A 20,778-nucleotide genomic window follows, 5' to 3' on the forward strand; every position below is an offset into this window, starting at 1 on the left:
TCCTGCACCCCAACCTCCTGTCCTAGCCTACATCCCCCACCCTGCATCCAACTCCCTCCCAAGGCCTGCAACATGCACTGTGTCCTACACCCCAAATCCCTTCCCCAGCCTGGTGAAAGTGAATTGGGGAGAGGGGACGAGGATGAAGCAAGTAGGGGGCAGGGTTTCAGAAAAGGAGTAGGACAGGGATGTGATCTCAGGAAGGACAGTGGCAAGTGACTTTGGGTTTGTGTAATTAAGATAGTTGGCAACCCTACGAGCCAGGAATGTAGAAGACATAGCTATGCCAGAAGAGTGTACCCAGCAGGGCAGCCAGAAGCTCACTGGGCAGCAGCCAGCACAGACACAGCACCATCCAAATGTCAGATAGACCATTTCCACATGGGCATGGCTTACATGTGCATGGGGCCCACTGACTCTTCTGCCCTGGGACCCAACAGAAAGTGTTTTCTCATAAGAGATCTCGCAAGCTGAGGAGGTGGGTGTGGCTCATGCCATAGAAATGAAGAGCTCCCACTGCCACTACTAGGAGAAAGGTGGAGGGCAAAATATTGCTTTTTTGAATGTGTATGCTAAACAAAATGTCCTACAGTATACTAGCTGATGTTGATCACACTTTCAACCATCTTCTCACTCTGGAGAACTCCTGTCAGTATGCCTTAGCTCATACTTATGAATTTGAGTGTTGCTCTAAGACTACCCCCAGAACTGTGTCAGACAGGGAGTGCTGAACATGAACACAGAGATCTGAGACCACTCATTGACACTTCTCCGTGAATGTTTTTGTATAGCAAAGAAAAGATACAAAGGAGATAAGGCAAGTCCCTGTTAGAGAAATGCTAAAAGGTTCTCCTTTCCTCTCTATAGTAGGAAACTATATACATTTTCATAACTCTGCTCTAAGAAAACATGAGACCGTAAAGTATTCCTGTTGTTTGTGTACAATAATCTCAGTTGTGGAACTAACAGTTATTTTGAAAGCACTGGAAAAAATCCCCGTAAATATTACACTACAGATTTAGATTATAAAGTAACCAATTCTACAAATAAAGCTATATATGTATTTATTTATTTGGCACAAAATCCTGTATAAGACTAACAATAATCTGTGTGTTCTACTTTTATATCGTAGAGCACTTTACTATCTGAAGGTGCAAAGAGCCAGCAAGAGTTACACAAGACACATGTAGAATATCATATATCAGTTATTTGGAATAGGCAACACCCTACAATAATTATGGGGCTGACAGATGCTTTGAAAAAGAATTAAGGCAATTTAAGGATTCTAATCTTGCAACACCATCATATGCAATTAACCTTTATTCAGTACCATTGGTTCAATTGGAACAATGTGAAATGGTATAGGATACTCATAGGAAAAGGGGTAACAAGACTGAGTTGCAGTGATTTTGTTTTATATCTCTGTCCAAAACCAAAATTAGCATTAGGATAATAATACAACACACAACAATACTGCTGAAATGCCCAAAAGACAACTCACATACAACTGGATAGTTATATATGTAGGTACAGGATAGACCTCTCTGGTCCAGCACCCTGAGACCGGACCAGTCCCAAAGGCGGGAGTTTGTTGGATAAGGGGAGGTCAATTCTGCCCCTCTGCTGATAAACTCTGGGCTCTCTGTCTGTCAGCAACCAAGCAGGACTCTTCTCTCCACTGCCAAGCTCCTCTGCCCACAGGCTGCTGCCTCTCAGGTCTGTCGGTCAGTCCTGGCTGCTGTTGCTCCACTGTCCTGGGGACACTGGGAACACTGCAGCTCCACTCCCTGGGGCCATAGTGGCTGCCACAGCTATGATGCCCCAGGACTACTGGAGCTCTACTCCCTGGGGCTTCTAGTGCTTTGTGGCTCCAGGCCACTGGGGCTCTGTAGCTCTAGGGCTGCCGAGGATGCCACGGTTCCATTCCCCGGTGCACCCAGACTGCCGTGGTTCCTCTGTCCCATGGTGCAGAGCATGGCTGTAAGCAGCCCTGTAGCCCCAGGCTCTCTGGTCCAGGGGCTCTCTGGTCTAGCAAAATCCATGGTCATGCTGGACCATGGATGTTGCCGGGCTAGAGAGTCCCAGATGAGAGAGGTTCACCCTGTATATCATTAAACACAATTTCTGATGAATATATTTAGGCAAATAGTGGTGTTAAACAGAGGTATCCTTATCTTGCGTTTTCTCTAGAGGGTTATTTGCAGATCTTAAAAATCTATAGCCTTGGTATATATAGAAGATAACATCTTTTGGTAGAGGAATGTTGTTTGCATCTAAGAACAGAGAAATATTATTCAACTTCTTGTTTCACAAATAAGGTAACAATCACTGGATACAGAAGATCACCCAAACTGGACTAGGATGCTACAATTTTCTCCTTTGCTGTTTTCACAAACAATTACACTGATCAATCTCAAAGATGTGCGGCCGCTAGTTCTGTCTTGCCTCTTGTGGTTACCACCTGGATTAGGCTGCCTGAGCTGGGCCGGTTTTTGCCTGTGATCCAGTCATAAAAGGTTCTGTTAAAAAGAGAAAGCAAGAGAGAGAGAAAAAGAGATAATATATTATGTGTGTATAGGCAGGGTGTTAAAGTCAGCCTGTGATGTTCACTTCCATCGCTATGTGCTGTCTTTTTAAACATGCATCCTACAATTGTCTCCATGAGAGTAGAGCCTTACAGTCTCACAGAGTCCCACTGAAATCTATAATGCTTTGCACAGGGAGAGCTGATTGAACAACTGGGGCCTAGAATGTAAGTTCTTCAGGGCAAAGAGCAGGCTCTCATCTGTCTACCAAGCACCTATTATCCTGTTAGGCTCTATCTCCATGATCTTCAGACTGTGTGCAGTGTACCTGAAAAGTCTAACGTGCATACATAAGTTAACTTTTGGTGGAAGGTAATTGTACCCTGATTCAGCTCTGAAAGCTTGCAAAACATTTCAATTTCTTAGTGGATTTTTTTTTTTAAGTAACACTTAAGAAGGTTGGAAATGGATGACGGAGGGGGGATTACTAATGATTACCTGTTGTGTTTACTCCCTCTGAGGCATCTGGCATTGGCCACTATTGGAAGACAGGATACTGGGCTAGATGGACCTTTGGTCTCACGAGTATGGCCGTTCTTATGTTCTAGAACCATACTTGGGAGCCCAAAACAAAAAATACTGTTGGCATCCCAATATGTTTTTTAAAAGAAGTATTTTTCCCCTTCAGATTCATCCTTTCACTGAAAATTATGGCTAAAATAAAGTTCACATTTCAAAGCTGTGTCTTTGCTTGTTCTTTCCTCTCTCATATATTTTTTTTCTTTCCTTTTGTATTTTTATTCCCCCCTCCCCCCCACTCCTCTCCTGTTCATTAACCCTATTATCATACTGAGTCTCTGCCAGTTCCTTCCTCTTTCCTTCACTGCCAGTGTCCTCCTTTCCCTGTCCCAAGTTTCCTTCTTGGTTTCATGCTCTATCCTTCCTTAGTGCTCTTTTCTTTCAGCATTTTTCCCTTCCCTAAGCATCCTGTCCTTTCAACCACTCTCTCCCATCATCACTCCACTGAACTACACAAATTGTGGAAATGATTCGTTAGGGCTTGGAAGGGAGCAATGGAACTTGAATTCACCTCTCAGAGGGTTACCTTCTTGCCCATGCTCAATTTGAGCCCTAGTTTGAAGATTTTGCAAAGGTCTTGTGTAGCTGCTGAGGATGGAACAGAGGAACACAATTTCATTCAGAGAATGAAGGCATTTTTTCAGGGCCCATACTCTATCCCCATGCTCTCACTCTGCAGTAGCCATTTTGAATGGTTATATAATCTGATGCAATGCAATGCATTCTGGGGCACAATAAATCCCAGAATGAAGTGCTGGAGCATAAGCTTTCGTGGGCAAAGACCCACTTCATCAGATGCATGTAGTGGAAATTTCCAGTGGCAGGTATAAATATGCAGGCCAGAATCAGGTTGCACCACTCTAATCTAGACACAATCAACTCTGGATTAAACAAAGACTGAATGACTTGCTAACTACAAAAGCAGCTTCTCCTCTCTTGGAATTCATACCTCCAGATCAGCTACTAGAAGTGGGCCTCATCCTCCCTGATTGGATCCACCTTGTCATCTCCAGCCTGATCCTGGCCTGCATATTTATACCTGCCTCTGGAAATTTCCACTACATGCATCTGATGAAGTGGGTCTTTGCCCACGAAAGCTTATGCTCCAACACTTCAGTTAGTCTATAAGGTGCCACAGGACTCCTTGCCGCTTTTGCGGATTCGGACTAACACGGCTACCCCTCTGATACTTGGCACTCTAATCTGACACTCTGAAACATCCATGGTTTGGCATGATTTAATTAGTCAGATGTCTGCTTATCATGGCTGTGGCCAAGTCTTCCATGGTCCTGTAAAGCTTATTTACCATTACCAGCCCTGGTTCTCAGAGTTCTGTGCTGCTGTTTAGCTCTAAAGAGACCAGAAAGCAGTGGAAGTGATGGAAATGTTGCTAAAGCATAAGCATGATTTTTATCTACTTATTTCCTTGTATCAATACAGTACAATTGTATAACATAGACTTATACAGGATGTATTAGTACAGCCTTACATTATTAAGCAGCATTGCAAGAGTTATTTGGTTTATTCACCTCGATGGAAAAGTAAAGAGACCAAATGACTACAATATTGACCTTCTATGGTTCGACAAATTCTCTGATTCAGCACCTGTCAGGTCCCGAGGTTGCCAGTCTAAAGAATTCAGCCTGTATCAAATGGTGTGAGAATTCCTACGGGAGAGGGGGGGGGTGTTCTCAAGAGGAAGGCTCTGTCATCAGTGCTCTTTGGTGTTTCCCTTAAAGCCTCCTCCTGTGAAAATCTCAGCTTTCATTAAGTAAGTAAATCTTTAGCACCCTACAGGCTCAGCAACCCAGAGGCAAATGAAAAAGAGCATTGTTTTTAAGGTCATCTCAAGATTTTGGAGGTCCTGGCTGACTTATCATCCCCACATGTTCAAAAATCACAATATAGGGAAATAGTCTTTGACTCTACCAGAAAGTGTGAAGAAGCCTCTTACAGAGTGTGATCATTGCTGAATCATAAAACAATTTCAGCACCATCAACTTAAAATCTCTCTCTAAAAAAAGAGGGGGCAGGGGAGAAACTGTTTTACCCACTATGGCTAACATTACTCTAGTGCAGTGGTCTCCAACCTTTTAAAGGATAAGATCACTTTTTGAATTTAAGTGCAATCCAGGATCTACCCCAAACTCAAATACCTGTGGGTATGTCTACACTACCCCCCTAGTTCGAACCCCCCGCCTGTAGCCGCGCGGCACGGGGTCCGACCTAGCCGGCATTTAAAAATGGCGCCGGCCGGCTTTATGCAAATGAAGCGCGGGAAATTCAAATCCCGGGCTTCATTTGCAACTCCGTATGACTACATTACCCCCCAGTTCGAACTAGGGGGGTAGTGTAGACATACCCTGTGTCTCACCTCCTCCGTGCCCCTTCTGCAAGGCCCTGTCCCTGCTCACTCCCTCCTCCCTCCCTCCTCCATTCTCCCTCCCCTTCATCAGACAGGGGCAGAGGGTTGGGGTGCAGGCTTTGGCCTTGGGCTAAGGGATTTGGAGTGTGAGAAGGGCTTTCAGCTGAGCCTGGGGCAGGGGTTGGGTGCAGGAGGGAGTACATGACCATGACAGGGATTCAGGATGCAGGCTTCAGCTAGACACTGACTACCACAGGTGTGGTAGTGCAGTGAGGCTAAAGGTAGGCTCACTCCTGCGCTGGCCCTGCACCACTCTCAAAAGCAGCCAGCAAACTCTTTCCATCCCAAATCCTGTTGTGCTTCTCACCCCCCCCCCCCCATTCTGTGGAGGCAGAATACAGGGTGGGAGAGGGAAACAGCTCCGAGGCAAAGGGAGGTGCGCAGCAGTGGGGTGAGGGGCAGCTGAAGTGCTGCAGTTGACAGCCTCTTGGACAAACCAGTCAAGATCACCTATCAGAGGCTCCAAGATCTACCAGTAGATCCCGATGGACTGGTTGGTGACCACTGCTCTAGTGGAACAGATTGTGTTCCCTACCCCAAGTTATGTGCTTTGAGCAGCACTCTGCACACATTCTCACACACAGAATGAGTTCTCCTGTTTGTGAGCATCTCTCACAAGAGAAAAGCAGTTTATAAAAACAAAATTAGGAATGTGTTTGTAAAACAAAAGCATCTGGCCAAAGTCTCAGGAGTGCAGGTAAGCACCTGAAAGTACTTACTTTTTTTTAAAACCAACCAGATGTCAAGTTAGCTGGTTGAGCTGCCATATTTAAAGGACCACTCTGCTGTCTAGGACTCCTCTGCCTAAACCCATTTCTGAATGGAACATTCAACTAAAGCACTCCAAAAGGCAAGGAAATACAGAGTCAATACAGACAGGCTGTAGGAACAATGGTGTGATGTACACAGCTTCAGCCTCATTTCCAAGTGTTCTGGCTTCTGCAGGTTTAAAGGGAGAACTACAAAACTAGAGAGATTTGTAATGCCCTTTATGAGGTATGAAACTGGATATGATTCCATTCTTTCCTCCTTTCCCCCACAAAAATACTGCTGTTTTTTAAAAAAAGATACAAAACTCTATAGCAGGGCCCCACTTCTCTCTCTGTGCCATGCCATCTTTGGCAAGATCTTTAAAGGACCTGTTCTGAATAATGACAAAAACCCAGCACAAATGGGCTGCTGGTTTCCCTCCCCTCAGCTGAGCAAAGAAGGGGATGCTAAGCCTTTAACCCTCAGTATAGAGCAAAGAGATCTGCAGCTCAGCTTGAGTCTTTTCGCTGCTTCATTCAGGTCAGATCCTCCACAGTTCTAGCCAGTGTGGACTTGAGTGATATTACTGAATCAATATGCAGACAACACCACTTTTGCAGGAAGAAAGTGGGCACACAGAAGTAGGGGAAACTATATCTACTTTAACATGATATAAAAGGAGCAGTAAAGGCAAAGACATGTTTCTCTTTACACTTTACCTTTAAACTAGACTGCTTACGTCTGGCACAGCTGTCTGTGATTTAACTTAATTGTCTGCATGTTTTATGAGGCTTGCTTGACTTTAAAGCACTCTGGGCTAAAAGCCTCAGCTGGTGTAAATTAATGCAGGGCCACTGAAATCAATGGAGTGATGCCAATTTTCACTAGCCCAGGATCTACCCCTATAAGCTTAACCTAACTTCAAGATACAGAAAGTGGGGTGCACACACAAACATCCAAATACAAGTGACAAGCCCACGAATGCATATAGGAGAAAATGGAAAAAAAAAAAAACACCCAGTTGTTTTGAAAGGAGAGCTAAGAATTGTTTCATCATTGTGCAGATACTCACTCTGCAAGGAATTCTAGGGGTGTCCAGGAGCTGAAATCTGCATCAGGCATTGATTTCCTGTTCATTGGTGTATCCAAGGTAACTCTGCAATTGAGAGAGATAAGCCTTTCATTTGTACATCATGCTTCTGATAAGAGCTATCTGTTCTTCCGCTCTTTGCTTTAATATAGGCTGAGTTTTCAAAACTGGGCACTGAAATCCAGACGATAGATAGATTTCCCTTGAAAGCTGCATGTTTCTAACAGCATGTAATGATCAGTCTTAAGTTTTTAAATCTATATAATTTAGTATGATGATATTTGTAAGGTGAGGGGAAATGCCTACATCACTGGTATGTTGCTGAATATCCCACGCTTATAACGCTCTTAAAAATGGATACCAGAAGAAAATCTTTCAAGGCATCTAAGCAAGTTTGGAATGGTTGGTAGCCAAGAAATCAGTGTGAACTTGGTATCTGCCTGTTGTGGTACTCTGCAGAGGCAGGTGATAATTATTCAGATATCCTGTATGTTCATTCCCTGCCCAAAAAGAAGTGTACTGGAGGAACTTGGACAAAACAAGGGGAGACGCAATGAAATGAGTTCAGACAGCATTTTCTATACTTCTGAGTACTGACAATCTTTAAAGACTGTGTTTGACTTGGACCTGAAAAGGAAATACTCAAACCCTTAGCTAGGTTTCTGAAGGCAAGCACAGAAGTTAGATCTTTTCCATATCTATTAGGCCAGTCAGCCACACCTCTGCCAATGCAGGCAGATAGTAGCCTTGTAGCAAGGAAAAGAGAAACTAAAGCTTTTGTATTCACAAGTCTTCAGGGCAATTACTTTAGCTACTCCAGTCACTCTACAAAGAAGAGATTGAATATTATTCACTACAGTAAAGGCTTCATTTCTATGGAAAAAAATCTTAAAGGTAAAAGTTTGGCAAGACATATTTTCCTCTTGGCACTAAATACCACTTGGCATTCAGATGTAAAATTTGACAGACATCAGCTAACTTTGCCCAAACAAAATTAAGGAATAGTGAATGCAAACATTCAAAACCATTTTCAGCTACATATGACTTCCTGCTATTTTTTTTCTTTTTCCACCTGAACTATAACAATTCCATACGTCTAATGTGGCACTTTTAGACACCTATTTAAACATGGCTTAACCATCTATGAAGGTTAAGTCATGGTTTTCTAACATCACTGTAACAATGATTTCTTCTCTTAGCACAGGAAAGAAAAAATATGTAATGTATTGTTATGGCAGTGCCTATAATATACCAGGTATGTTCAATTTAGACCACTGAAGAGGGATGCATCGTGCCTGCTTTGAGAAACCACAACAACTTATAAACAATTACATCTGTAGCCAGGGGCAGCCCTAGACTAGCTGCCAGCAACAGGCGCCCTAGGCGAACCATGCAATCAGCCCCCACTTCCAAACCCCTCAATGATATTGTGCCACCATTTGGCGCCCCATTTAACTTGGCGCCCTAGGCGATCACCTAGTTCACCTATACGGACAGGCCGCCCCTGTCTGTAGCAGAGAAGAAAGGAAGCCCATCCATGTGTCACTTAGTTGCAGTTACACTTTAAAATTAAACAATGCAGTAGCACAGGTAGCTCCGCAACGACTTACGGCAGAACAGCAACAGCAGCAGATCCAGATGGCAGGCCACTATTCACACCAGCTAAACTCTGACAAAGCTGATGTACTGCTCCTTTCGCCATGCCATACCCAACCATCCCTAACAAGTAGAAACAAAGCACATTATAAAAAAAAAAAAAAAAAAAAGAAAAGAAGTTCTCACTGACAAGCGTTGTATAAAAAGAAACAGTGAAAATTTCTATGTTATTTGATTAAAAGTAGGTTTATCTTTAGCTGCAGGAATCTGGTAACAGAATTATTCAAACGGCACATTGCAAAAATTATATGCATTTTTTTAAAAAAGGACAAAGGAACTGTGCTGTTTTACAGATCTCAACTGATCTAGCAACATGGAATTTTTTAAAAGATTATTTGCTTAGTTGTTTCATAAACTCCGTGCCATAGATCTGAACACATTGTTAGAGCACTTCTTTTTATAAAAAAAACATAGAAGATAGATCTAGAGATGAGAGAATAACAGATTTTTCACTTCATTGGCAATTTTGAAAAGTTGAAGAAATTACTTCAAGTTCAATAAAACATTTTGTTTAATTTTTGACCATTTAAAAATTTTTGAATGTTTAAAACAAAATTAAATGTTTTGGGGAAAAAAAGCTGTTTCAAAAAATCTGAATGTTCTTTTTAGGAAATGTTGAAATTAAATGTTTCAATTTTTTCAGAATGTTTTTGTTTTTCTAAATGAATACTTCAGTGAAATTTACTCAAATTTCTGAAATGTTTTGGAATAATCAAATCTGCGTATTTCACCAATTTCTACACCATCCTAGATAGCTGACTAGATAGCTCTGTATATGACCATAATCTTGCAAACACTTGTGCATGTGTGTACTTAACTTTAGTGACTAGTTCTACTGACTTCAATCAAACAATTTACATACTTAAAAGTAAACAAGTGCTTAAATGTTAGCAGAATCTGGGGTAAATATATAGTCATAATAGAAAAGTCCAATGGTCCATCCAGTCTTGTGTCTTGGTATGTCTGACACAAAACTTTACCAGATGCTTTAGTGGAAGTTACAGAAATCTCACAGTGGAAAGTCATGTAATGACTTTAATTATGGGCAGATTTCTTTCTAACCCACATTGGTTACTAACTAAATTAAATTCTGACGCATGAATCTTCCTTTTTCCAAAAAGAAAGGTCTTATACTAGCTACGATAACTGGGGATACATTTTCACCATCCTTATAGTATCTGTTACTTTTTCTCAATTATATCTTGCAGCAATGAGTTCCACAGTCTAGTTATACACTGTGTAAAGTACAAGTTGAACCTCTCTAGTCCGGAGCTATTGGGACCTGACTGGTGCTGAATCAGAGATTTTGTTGGACCATGGAAGGTCAATATTGTCTAGCAGCATTACCAACACTTCCACTGCTTACTGGGTTCATAGTAGTAAATCAGAACTAAATAACAGCACAGAACACTGAGAACCAGGACAGGCGGCTGTTAAAAAACATGATGGGCCCACGGGAAACTTGGCTACACCCATGAGAAGTGGACATCGGGCAAAGTAAAATCATGCCGGACCATGGATGTTGCCAGACCAAAGAGTTTCAATCTGTATTTCTTTTGATCAATATTAAATATGTTGCCCTATAGGTTTTAGGTAATGGTATGTGTGTATATTAGGAGAAGGCTGAAACAGAAGTGGACAATTTACATTCTCTTTACTATTAGTTGTTTTTATGTCATGTCACCTCTTATCTGTCTTCTTTGTAGGCCAAAGGGTATGTCTACACGTCATTCTTCATGCAGACATCCAAAATTGCAAATAAAAGGGGGATTTAGATATTTAAATCGCCACTTCATTTGTAATTTCGGGTGTCTGCATTTGCAAAACTCTCGCGAGAAAGGAATGAAGTGTAGACATACCAAATAGTCCCAGTCTTTCAATATAGTGAAGTCTCTTTTTGACTCTAAATAATTTTGTCATACATCTCTGTGCCCCTTCTATTTCTTTTTTTTTCCAGTTAGCTGTAGGCAATTCCCATTTAATGTTACTGTACTTAAATAGGAAATTAGTTTCCAGACTCTACTGAAAAACAAGAATAGGGGGAAAGAATAACTAGACTTCCATAATTATAAATAACAAGCCTAAAATGTCAGAAGACATATTTGCACTAGTTGAGCAACAATTCTTTCCCAATGCCTCCTTATATTTAATAAGATTCATGTGTTTTCCCACAGCACTGCTTGTACTAAAAATCCACAGTGATTGGAACCATCCTGCTCAAAACATGAAAGAAAATTAAGTCGATTCTCTGCCTAAACAAAATGTCACAGAATTACTCTAAAGAATTCACCTATTTGCATTTTAATAGAAAAAATGAGAACTTCCACGCAGTGTGCAGCGGCGGTCAAAAAGGCAAACAGGATGCTAGGAATTATTAGGAAAGGGATAGAAAATAAGACACAGAATATCTTACTGCCCCTGTATAAAACTATGGTACGCCCACATCTTGAATACTGTGTACAGATGTGGTCTCCTCACCTCAAAAAAGATATTTTGGCCTTGGAAAGGGTTCAGAAAAGGGCAACTAAAATGATAAGGGGTTTGGAACGGGTCCCATATGAGGAGAGGTTAAAGCGACTGGGACTTTTCAGTTTAGAAAAGAGGAGACTGAGGGGGATATGATAGAGGTATATAAAATCATGTGTGGTGTGGAGAGGGCCGATAAAGAAAAGTTATTTATTAGTTCCCTAAATAGAAAAACTTGAGGACACCAAATGAAATTAATGGAGAGCAGGTTTAAAACTAATAAAAGAAAGTTCTTCTTCACACAGCGTATAGTCAACCTGTGGAACTCCTTGCCAGAGGAGGCTGTGAAGGCTAGGACTATAATAGAGTTTAAAGAGAAGCTAGAGAATTTCATGGAGGGTAGGTCCATAAAAGGCTATTAGCCAGGGGATAAAATGGTGTCCTTGGCCTGTGTCTGTCAGAGGCTGGAGAGGGATGGCAGGAGACAAATCGCTTGATCATTGTCTTCGGTCCACCCTCTCTGGGGCACCTGGTGCTGGCCACTGTCGGCTGACAGGATACTAGGCTAGATGGTCTGACACAGTACGCCCGTTCTTATGTAGTACATGGTCAATCTAGTTCAAAAAAAGTAACAAACACACTTCCCACTTGATAATAATTTTATCAGACTAGGTTAGATGCAGTTTTAACCATGTGACTATAGAAGGCAACTCAAACTAAAAAACAGTGTACTTTTCTGAAATATAATGGTAACAGTTATAATTTCCTTTACCTCTGTTTTTAGACATAGCTTTAAGAAGCACCCTTTGAGCCCCTTATCTTTATAAACTATTCCACCATTTCAACGTTCACAGTTTCTTATGTTACATCAGAATATTATTGCAGATAGCTAAAAGATCTAAGTAATTAATATACGAGATACTGAAATGAAAAGTATTTCATCCAAACCTCAGAAAAATATTGCAGACTTTAAGGAATGTTAATTTCTGTATACCTCACACTCTCAGTCCCCTAGTGTCTGGGTTTTTTTAATTGCTTTCAGACTTTCTTCTCTACAAAGAGCGAGAAAAACTGACATAAGATCAAAGATCACAAGGCATATTTCACAAAACCTATATTAAACAACTAATAGAGATAGAGGCTGAAGGTCATCAAACTTATCTGTGTCTGAAACAAGGTGGACTGGATTCAGAACATGAGCAGGGATACCATACTCAATAAAAATAACTGTGTTATCACTAATTTAAAAAAAAAAAAAAAGCTAGTTACCTAAGAACTCTGCCTTTCAAGAAAGCAAATATGGAACTTAACCTTCTCCAAGTTCTTTAAATGTTATGCCTAACATTTTAATGTGTTATTTTTTAATTATTTTCCCAGGTACTTCTGATAGCTTGATATATTACAGAAAGATTTCACTAAAGCCAGACAAGTAGCATTTATGCAACAGATTTTATTTTATTTTACTGCATTATACTGGTCATCCGTTTAAGACTGTCAATTGTGAAGTTACAACTTTCCTAACAACTTACAACTAACTTTTTTTTGTTAGTCTATAAAGTGCTACCAGACCATTTGTTGTTTTTTTTCCTGTAACGGACTAACTCAGCGACCCCCTGAAGCTCCTAACTTTCCTCAAGGGATTCAAACAATTGTTTTCCATATGGGTAATATGGGAAGAAATGTTGAGAGAGCAAAACTGTTGTTTTTCAAATAAGAATAATTAAAACAATTATTGTTGGTGTCAAAGCAACCACCACATTTTGTTTGTTACCTGGAGTTCCAGCCAAAGCAGCTTTTGCTCCTGTCAGTGTCAATAAGCCTCCTTCTTTCAGATGTTTTGTGGCTAAGTGACTGGAAATAGTTGATGTCCAAACACTCTGTTTCCACATCAGGTCAGAATTTTTGTATAAAGCTGGAAAAACAAAATACAGGTTGAACCTCTCTAGTCCAGCATCTTTGGGACCTGACTGGAGCCAAACAAAGGATTTGCCCAACCACAAGAGGTCAAAGTTCTCTGGCAGCATTACTGTTTACTGGGTTCTTTGAAGCAGTTAGGAGTAAATAAGAGCTAAATAATAGCACAGGACACTAAGAGCCAGGACTGGTGGCTGTAAACAAACTTTATGAGACCCTGGAAAACTTGGACACATCCGCGATAAGTGGCCAACTAAAATCATGCTAGACCACGGATGTTGCCAGACCAGGGAATGCTGAACTAAAGATATGTCTACACTAGGGACAAGGTAGAATTACAATACTCAATTTCAGTTACGTTAATTGCGTAGCTGAAGTTGAAGTACAGGCAGTCCCCGGGTTACGTACAAGATAGGGACTATAGGTTTGTTCTTAAGTTGAATTTGTACGTAAATCGGAACTGGCTCCAGATTCAGCCGCTGCTGCTGAAACTGACCAGGGGCTGACTACAGGAAGCCTGAGGCAGAGTTGCTCTGTCCCCAGCTTCCTGGAATCAGCCACTGATCAGTTTCAACAGCAGCTGACTCTGGAGCCTGTGACAGAGCAGCTGGGGCGCTGCTGGGTAGGTCCCCGCAGGACCAACCCGGCAGTACCACAGCTGCTCCACCCCAGGCATCCACAACAAAAGCCTGGTCTGCTGGGCGGGGGGGGGGGGGGGCACTAGCTGCACGCCCCCCCCCCCCCCCCCCCCCGCAGCAGACCAGGGAGATCCGGAGCAAAGCCGCAGAGGCGGTGGGTCCCGCGCCTATGCGGCTTTGCTCCGGGTGTCCCTGGTCCGCTGGGCGGAGTCCCCAGCAGACCAGGGACACCCAGAGCAAAGCCAGCACAGCAGGGAGACCCGAGCAAAGCCGCACAGGCGGTGGGGTACCCTGCCTCTGCGGCTTTGCTCCTGTCTCCCTGCTGTGCTAGGGGCGAGTCCCCCCCAGCACAGCAGGGAGACCCGAGCAAAGCCGCACAGGCGGCGGGACCCCGCTGTCCGTGCAGCTTTGCGGCTTTGCTCCTGTCTCCCTGCTGTGCTGCAGTCCCCCCCCAGCACAGCAGGGAGACAGGAGCAAAGCCGCAGAGGCGGGGACCCTGCTGCCTGTGCGGCTTTGCTCCAGGGCAAAGGAGCAAAGCCGCACGGGCAGCAGGGTCCCGCCGCCTGTGTGGCTTTGCTCGGGTCTCCCTGCTGTGCTGGGGAGTCCCCCCCAGCACACCAGGGAGACCCGGAGCAGCTTTTCTCACCCCGGAGGACGCGGTGGCGGGACCGCTGCACTCTGGGCGGTCCCGCCGCCCGCAAGCTCTGGGGCGAGAAAAGCCCTGTTCGTAAGTGCAGATCCGACATAAGTCAGATCTGCGTAAGTTGGGGACTGCCTGTTCATTAACTCAACTTTTGGCACTGTCCATACTGTAGGAAGTCTTTCATGGAAGTAGGAATATCGGCATCGACCAGAGCGCCCCTCTCAGTTTGAATTAGCATGTCTTCACTAGACCCATTATTTCAAACCCTGGAAGATCGACAGCAGCAGCTTTGATCTTCTCTGTAGTGTAGACATAGCCTAAGAGATTCAACCTGTAGTTGGGTCAATGATGCAGAATGCAAAAGTCTTCTCGTTCTAACTTGAATCCCACCATAGAGACTCAAATAGTGTGCAAATCTGCCTTATAACACTTCATATAATCCACTTCTGCTGAAATCTTAATCAATGCCTTCAGTGTCTCACCTTGCTCATTGCATCTCCATTCTCTTTGGTTTCCCCAAGTCACTGTTCAATGGCACATACAATTGTATTACCAGACTTTTCACTGTAACAAGAATGACCACATCCCCTATCTTCAGCCAGTTCTACCAGCTTGCCTTTCGCTTCCAGATCCTGTTCAGAACTCCCCTCATTTCTAAAACTTTAATAGATGTGCTTTCATCAGCATTAAAGAGCTTGTTGTTCTCTTTATTCCCTTCCTCTTGTGTCCATCTTGCGACAGCCTCCTCTCTCTGCCATTCTGCTTTGTCTCACCAGTGATGGTAAGAAAGCCTTCTTCTCTAAAGTGCGTACCTTCTGGAATGACTTTTATATCTGCTTTGAAAATAATTTTTTTCCTCGCCTATTTTTCTTAACTTCTCTCTCTATTTCTTTTAATTCTGTAACTGTATTATTTAATTCTATAGACCATACAGTTTGTAGGAGAGAAGCTGTATAAAATAAAGTTGTGTTGTCTTACATAAACTGTAGGTTTAAGTCTATTAGTTCTTGAATGGGGAAACCACCTTACAAAATCTAGTGCCCTATGATTTTTCTTTTCTGTGACTGCAAAGACTGCTCTTAAATATTTTATGTCTGCAATGGTGACCTTTGGATAGTGCTCTGTAATATTATATAAACCTAGTTTTGATTGCAACTACTATTTACTTATTCCTTGGAATTTCATAGAAAACAATACTAACTGTTAGACTGCAAACCATTTTCTCCTTTGGCTTGAGTCTTGTTGGATCTTATAAGCTATGCAGGCTAGTGGATGGAGATCTCCCAAGACATAAAGGAATTAGTGGGAAACATCTTTTGTTCATAAAACTATTGTTCAAAACAGACAGGTGGTACAAATTCTACTAATGCTGCCAAGACATGCTCAGAATTTCAAGATTTCCAAAGAACTGGCCTGCATGTAGTGTCAATTAAAAGAATTTTAGTATTGCCAACAGTCAATTCAAAATGAAAATAGAATTTTAAAATAATGAGCGATGGTTTGTGTTTGCAACACATTATTGGGGGATAAAGAGGAGGAAAATTAAGATTAAGCAAATCATAATATTGAATACCTGTATCTGTAGCATTTAGGGTGTTTATTTCCATAAGAAAACCCACTAGCTTAAACTCAAATATACACACATTAGTGGCATGAAGTAGACAAGATGACCACCCATTCCAAGGGTATTCGTTTGCCATCCTGACAGTAATATTAGTTTGTTACTTGTCACAAGCTATTGCCTCATGTATAGTAGTTAAACTGTAACTGCATTGTGTTGGATTATAACAAAAACCCACAAATATGTACTTTTTTATTCAGCAGCACTGAATGTCTTCTTTTTATGTTGGTTTTAAAAGTAAGAAACACCGTTGTCTTGTATATTTGTATGGGGTGAGGAGAAGAGGGTTCATCAACTGCTTTGTATACTCCAGATAGCAAATGAGACTAATGATTTGGGGGATTCTAACCTACATTAGAAAAATTCCATTTTGGCTATTATGAAATATTAGGAGCTCAGTAACAAGACATTTTAATGTTAAATTTGAAGACTTGAATCCATTTTAAAAAGCTCTCAAGTTTTTATATAGATCTTGCCAGCATGTAACATTATAGTCCAATGATACACCAACATTCAAGACAGTGGAAGGCAGTGTGACCTAACAGATATAGACCCAAAGTCTAGTGCTCTACCAGAATTAACCAGTGATCTTGTGCAAACCACTTCATTGCTCTGTGCCTCAGTTTCCCCATCTGTAAAAAGGGGATACTGATACTGACCTCCTTTGTAAAGCACTTTGAGATGCACTGATGAAAAATGCTATAATAGAGCAAGATACTATTATTAATCATATATAAACACCAATTAGAAAAAGCTATGAAAGGCACTCAAGTGATCTATATCCCAATAAGCTAATTGGATCTCCCTTTCTGTGTGATCACAGTAAAGGAAAAATTTTAATCTGAGAGATCTCCTTTTTACCATGACTTTTCCATCCCATTGCATTAATGTGTTTGCCAATATGCAACTAACAAAGGACTTACATTTAGCTTTTGCACTGCCACCTGCCCATCCTCCAGCTACGCACAGGATAGCATCCACCTTCTGTTCACCCAGAAGTTTTCCAACATCTGCTGTCACCTGAAATATATCCCAAAGAAATTATGAAGTCATTCTGAAAATACCTCATTGAAGAAAATGTAAAATACCCAGACTATCTTTACATTGTATTTTTTAACTCATGTTGCACTCATGGTGATGTAAACAGCTATTTAAAATTAGAGTTTATGATTCTACCCACTGGAAGCAATACAACAATGCTGAATACTGAAAAGAGATTAAACACCAACTATGTGCTAGGTGATGTCAACGAAACTAATGTGAGAATAAGACTTGCAGGATCAGTTAGTTTCAGAATCAGGCCCTTAGTTTGCTATTACTTGAGAACATAGTTTATACTTTCATTTATAAGCTTAAAGCTTGAGAGTTTATACTTTTAGTCTACCCTGTTTTTATTTCTTCTTGTAAGTGTAGGGCTTCATATATATTAGTACTGAATTTTAGTTCTGTGGAACTTACACCAAGAACACTTGTGTCAATTATTTAGCGAGAGATCAATTTCTAAGGGTCTAATCAAATTGTTTCATGTTTAAAGAAGAGACCAACCTTTAAAAAAGCAGGAAAAATGACGAATTTGAGATCTGAAATACTTCACCATCTATTTTAAAGCCTTTTGAAGCGACAAGGAGTCCTGTGGCACCTTATAGACTAACTGAAGTGTAGGAGCATCTGACGAAGTGGGTCTTTGCCCACGAAAGCTTATGCTCCTACACTTCAGTTAGTCTATAAGGTGCCACAGGACTCCTCGTCGCTTTTGCAGATTCAGACTAACACGGCTACCCCTCTGATACTTGAAAGCCTTTTGAGTTATACATGCATAAAAGTAATATTGAGCCTAATGATTCAGTTCAACAATTAGAGGAACATGCTAATATATGAAGAACAAAGCTTCACTTGCTGACAATACAGTAACACTTTGGCCCCGATTCTGCAAGCTGTGCATGGGGTGGTCTGTTGCATCTATCTGCAGCCCCATCAAGTTGTCAGAGGCTCTGAACAGGCACAACAATCTATCTGCACACAATACATTTCAGGACCAAGACTCAAGAAAGAAGTGGGAAGTTAGGAGACCAAGTTCTAAAATAAGTTGCCAAGTAAGTCTCCAAGAAACATTTTCATGCAGAGAAACTGTTTTCAATTAGCCTATCCAGCTCTACTGGCTTCTCAGGAAAAGTGCTGGGCTTGCTTCTGTGGTTCATAATGAAGGGGGTGTAAACAAGAACATTAACAAATGGCTTGTTGCAGTTCAGAATGAAAAACTCTAATTCAGCTTGACTGCAAATGTGAGTGAGAACACTGCTAAAAAAAAAAAAGAAATAAGACGAGGTGAGACAGGTAATGCAATACTGTAGTACATCTACAATTTTTTTTAAAATGACAGTGTGGGGAAATTTAGGCTCCAGAATTAGGTGAGAGATAAAGACAGAGTTTGGTTTTAGTTTTTCAGTTTCAGAAAATTTCATAGAAATGTTTTCGCCCCAGTCCTGTGAGATGCTCTGCACAATTAGACCCATCAGTTCACAGAAGCCCCACTGACTTCACTGATACTCTGCATGAGTATATGGACATGTCCATGTGAGGAACTTGCTTCACTGATGACTGAATGTTGATAAAACTATTTGTCTTTTCACAATTTTGCAGAATTCTGACAGACAAGGAAGAAACAGTGAAGTTGACTAGCAACTAGGGGTATAAGTGGCTAGTTGACTACCTAATAAGCCTAGGCTTATCAGGGAGTCGACTCACTACTCGACTAGTCACTTCCCCCCCCCCCCCCAGCATTGTCTCCACCAAGGAAGCCGGGGAGGCAGAGGCGCAGTGGGGGAAACAGTGCGAGCAGGGACTCAAGCAGTTTCCACAAGCACCAGGTCTGACTGCTGTGCCTCAGCCTTTTAAATGTACCAAGATCCCCACTCAGACAGTCAAGATAGTGAGCGCCCCTCCCCGCCACAACTAATCAAGTAGTAATGGAAAAATCCATCAACTACTTGATTAGCTGACTAGTGGAAATTTAACATCCCTACTAGTAAAACTGGCAATCCTAGTTTCACTGCACAAAGTGCAAAAAGTAAACCAACTTGACCAAAGGGGGGGGGGGGGGGAGAGACAGATTTGTAAAATTCTTTAAGAATCAGTCTACGGTTTGTTGTTATCCAGGTACAGATTTTAAAGATAAAGATGGATTTTAATAAAAGGATGCCCTCAGAGCAAATGGGACCTTTTAATATGAATACATATCAGTGCAGAAGCCAGGTATCAAGCTGAAGATGACCTGTGTAGGACCAGAAAAACAGCTTGCAAGGAACAAAGCAATAGAGTCTAGTCCATGGATTCCCAAACTGGAGAGCGTGAAGAAATTCCAGGAGGGGCGCGAGGTGACCCAGTCTCCTCTCCTGGCAAGTTTTGCTGCTATTTTTGTTTTTCAGCTTTTTCTTTGTTCAACAAGTTTTGCTGCTATGGGGGAGGGGGGTTTGAGGGTTTCTCAAAAATCAAAAAGGGGGCGTGATGCCAAAAAGTTTGGGAACCACTGGTCTAGTCTATATTCTATTGTAGATAGGATTTTATATTGAAGTCCTAAGGCAGTTAAAAGGCTAGTGCTTCTCTCAACACTTGAAAGAACTGCCCTAGCACCTAACGCAAAACAGCTGCCCCAGCCATTGATGCTACAAGTTTTATCACAACGTTTAAAGTAAAATGAATAAAAGTCACCTGCTCTGCTTGCTCAGTGAAGGAGTCGGTCATTTTCACAACAACATTGGCATTAGCTTCTTCATTTTCTGCGAGGTCAATGCTGGCAACCCACTGATAGATAACAAGATCAGCAAACACATTTTGCTTTTAAAATACACAACAACAACAACGTTGCAGTCAATGAGAGATTTTAAAGAGTATTTACGGCGGGCGGGGGAATACAGTGTCTGTACTTTGCCCGCTGCACAGCGCGGTACGAAACCAAGGCTCTTGATTTGCAAGGGAGGCAGCAGGCGCGTTTTACTCCTCGGGGGAGGAAGCCTCCCTTCGCCGTGGGGATTAGCGGCAAGGAAGGCTTCAAACGCTCTCCCTCGCCAGCAGAGGAGAGGAGATGGCCGAGCATCTGCGCGAGAGATTTACCGTCTCGCTCCTAGTTTCTCGGAGCTCTGCAATCCAATGTCACAGCGCCGGGGCGAGCCCTGGCCGCTGGGCCGAAGCCGCGCAGAGCGGTGCAGAGCTGCGCTACACAGGGCAGTGGGGAGCTAGCTCCCCGGGCAGCGGCTGCCGGCCCAGCCCGCTCCGGCGGCGGTTAGTTACCCAGTGCTTGGCTCGGAAATGCTGCACGCACGTGGCACCCAGCGCCCCTCTGCCGCCGTACACCAGCACCCTGTGCGCCTCGGCTGCGGCTGCCATGCTCCGTCCGCTGCGCGCCTGGCTCCCTCTCGCCTTCTCTGCAGCCCGCTGCCTGCCAGAGCCTGGGGCCGGGGCCCGCCCCATCAGC

General features: G+C 42.4%; 1 protein-coding gene across 1 annotated transcript; it reads right to left on the reverse strand.

Annotated features, from left to right (window-relative positions):
- Positions 1 to 1,047: 1,047 nt before the first annotated feature.
- On the reverse strand, positions 1,048 to 20,778 carry QDPR (quinoid dihydropteridine reductase). Its single transcript, XM_006136990.5, has 7 exons — positions 20,595 to 20,778; positions 20,016 to 20,108; positions 17,231 to 17,327; positions 13,263 to 13,403; positions 8,980 to 9,088; positions 7,352 to 7,435; positions 1,048 to 2,519 (listed from the first exon to the last, which is right to left on the reverse strand). Exons 1-7 carry the CDS (start codon positions 20,772 to 20,774, stop codon positions 2,414 to 2,416), a joined length of 810 nt encoding a protein of 269 aa, XP_006137052.2. The 5' UTR covers positions 20,775 to 20,778; the 3' UTR covers positions 1,048 to 2,413.

The sequence above is a fragment of the Pelodiscus sinensis genome, chromosome 4 (genome assembly GCF_052426305.1).
Source record: "Pelodiscus sinensis isolate ZL-2025 chromosome 4, ASM5242630v1, whole genome shotgun sequence".
Lineage (NCBI taxonomy): Eukaryota > Metazoa > Chordata > Testudines > Trionychidae > Pelodiscus > Pelodiscus sinensis.

Bases quoted from the DNA above. Each gene is read 5' to 3' on its own strand.
- QDPR (XM_006136990.5), bottom strand. From the start codon at position 20,774: ATGGGGCGGGCCCCGGCCCCAGGCTCTGGCAGGCAGCGGGCTGCAGAG. The intron at 20,109-20,594 runs GTAACTAACCGC...GTTATCTATCAG, and splicing joins ATTTCCGAGCCAAGCACTGG to TGGGTTGCCAGCATTGACCT. The intron at 7,436-8,979 runs GTAAGTCGTTGC...TCTCAATTGCAG, and splicing joins GCTGCTGTTGCTGTTCTGCC to AGTTACCTTGGATACACCAA.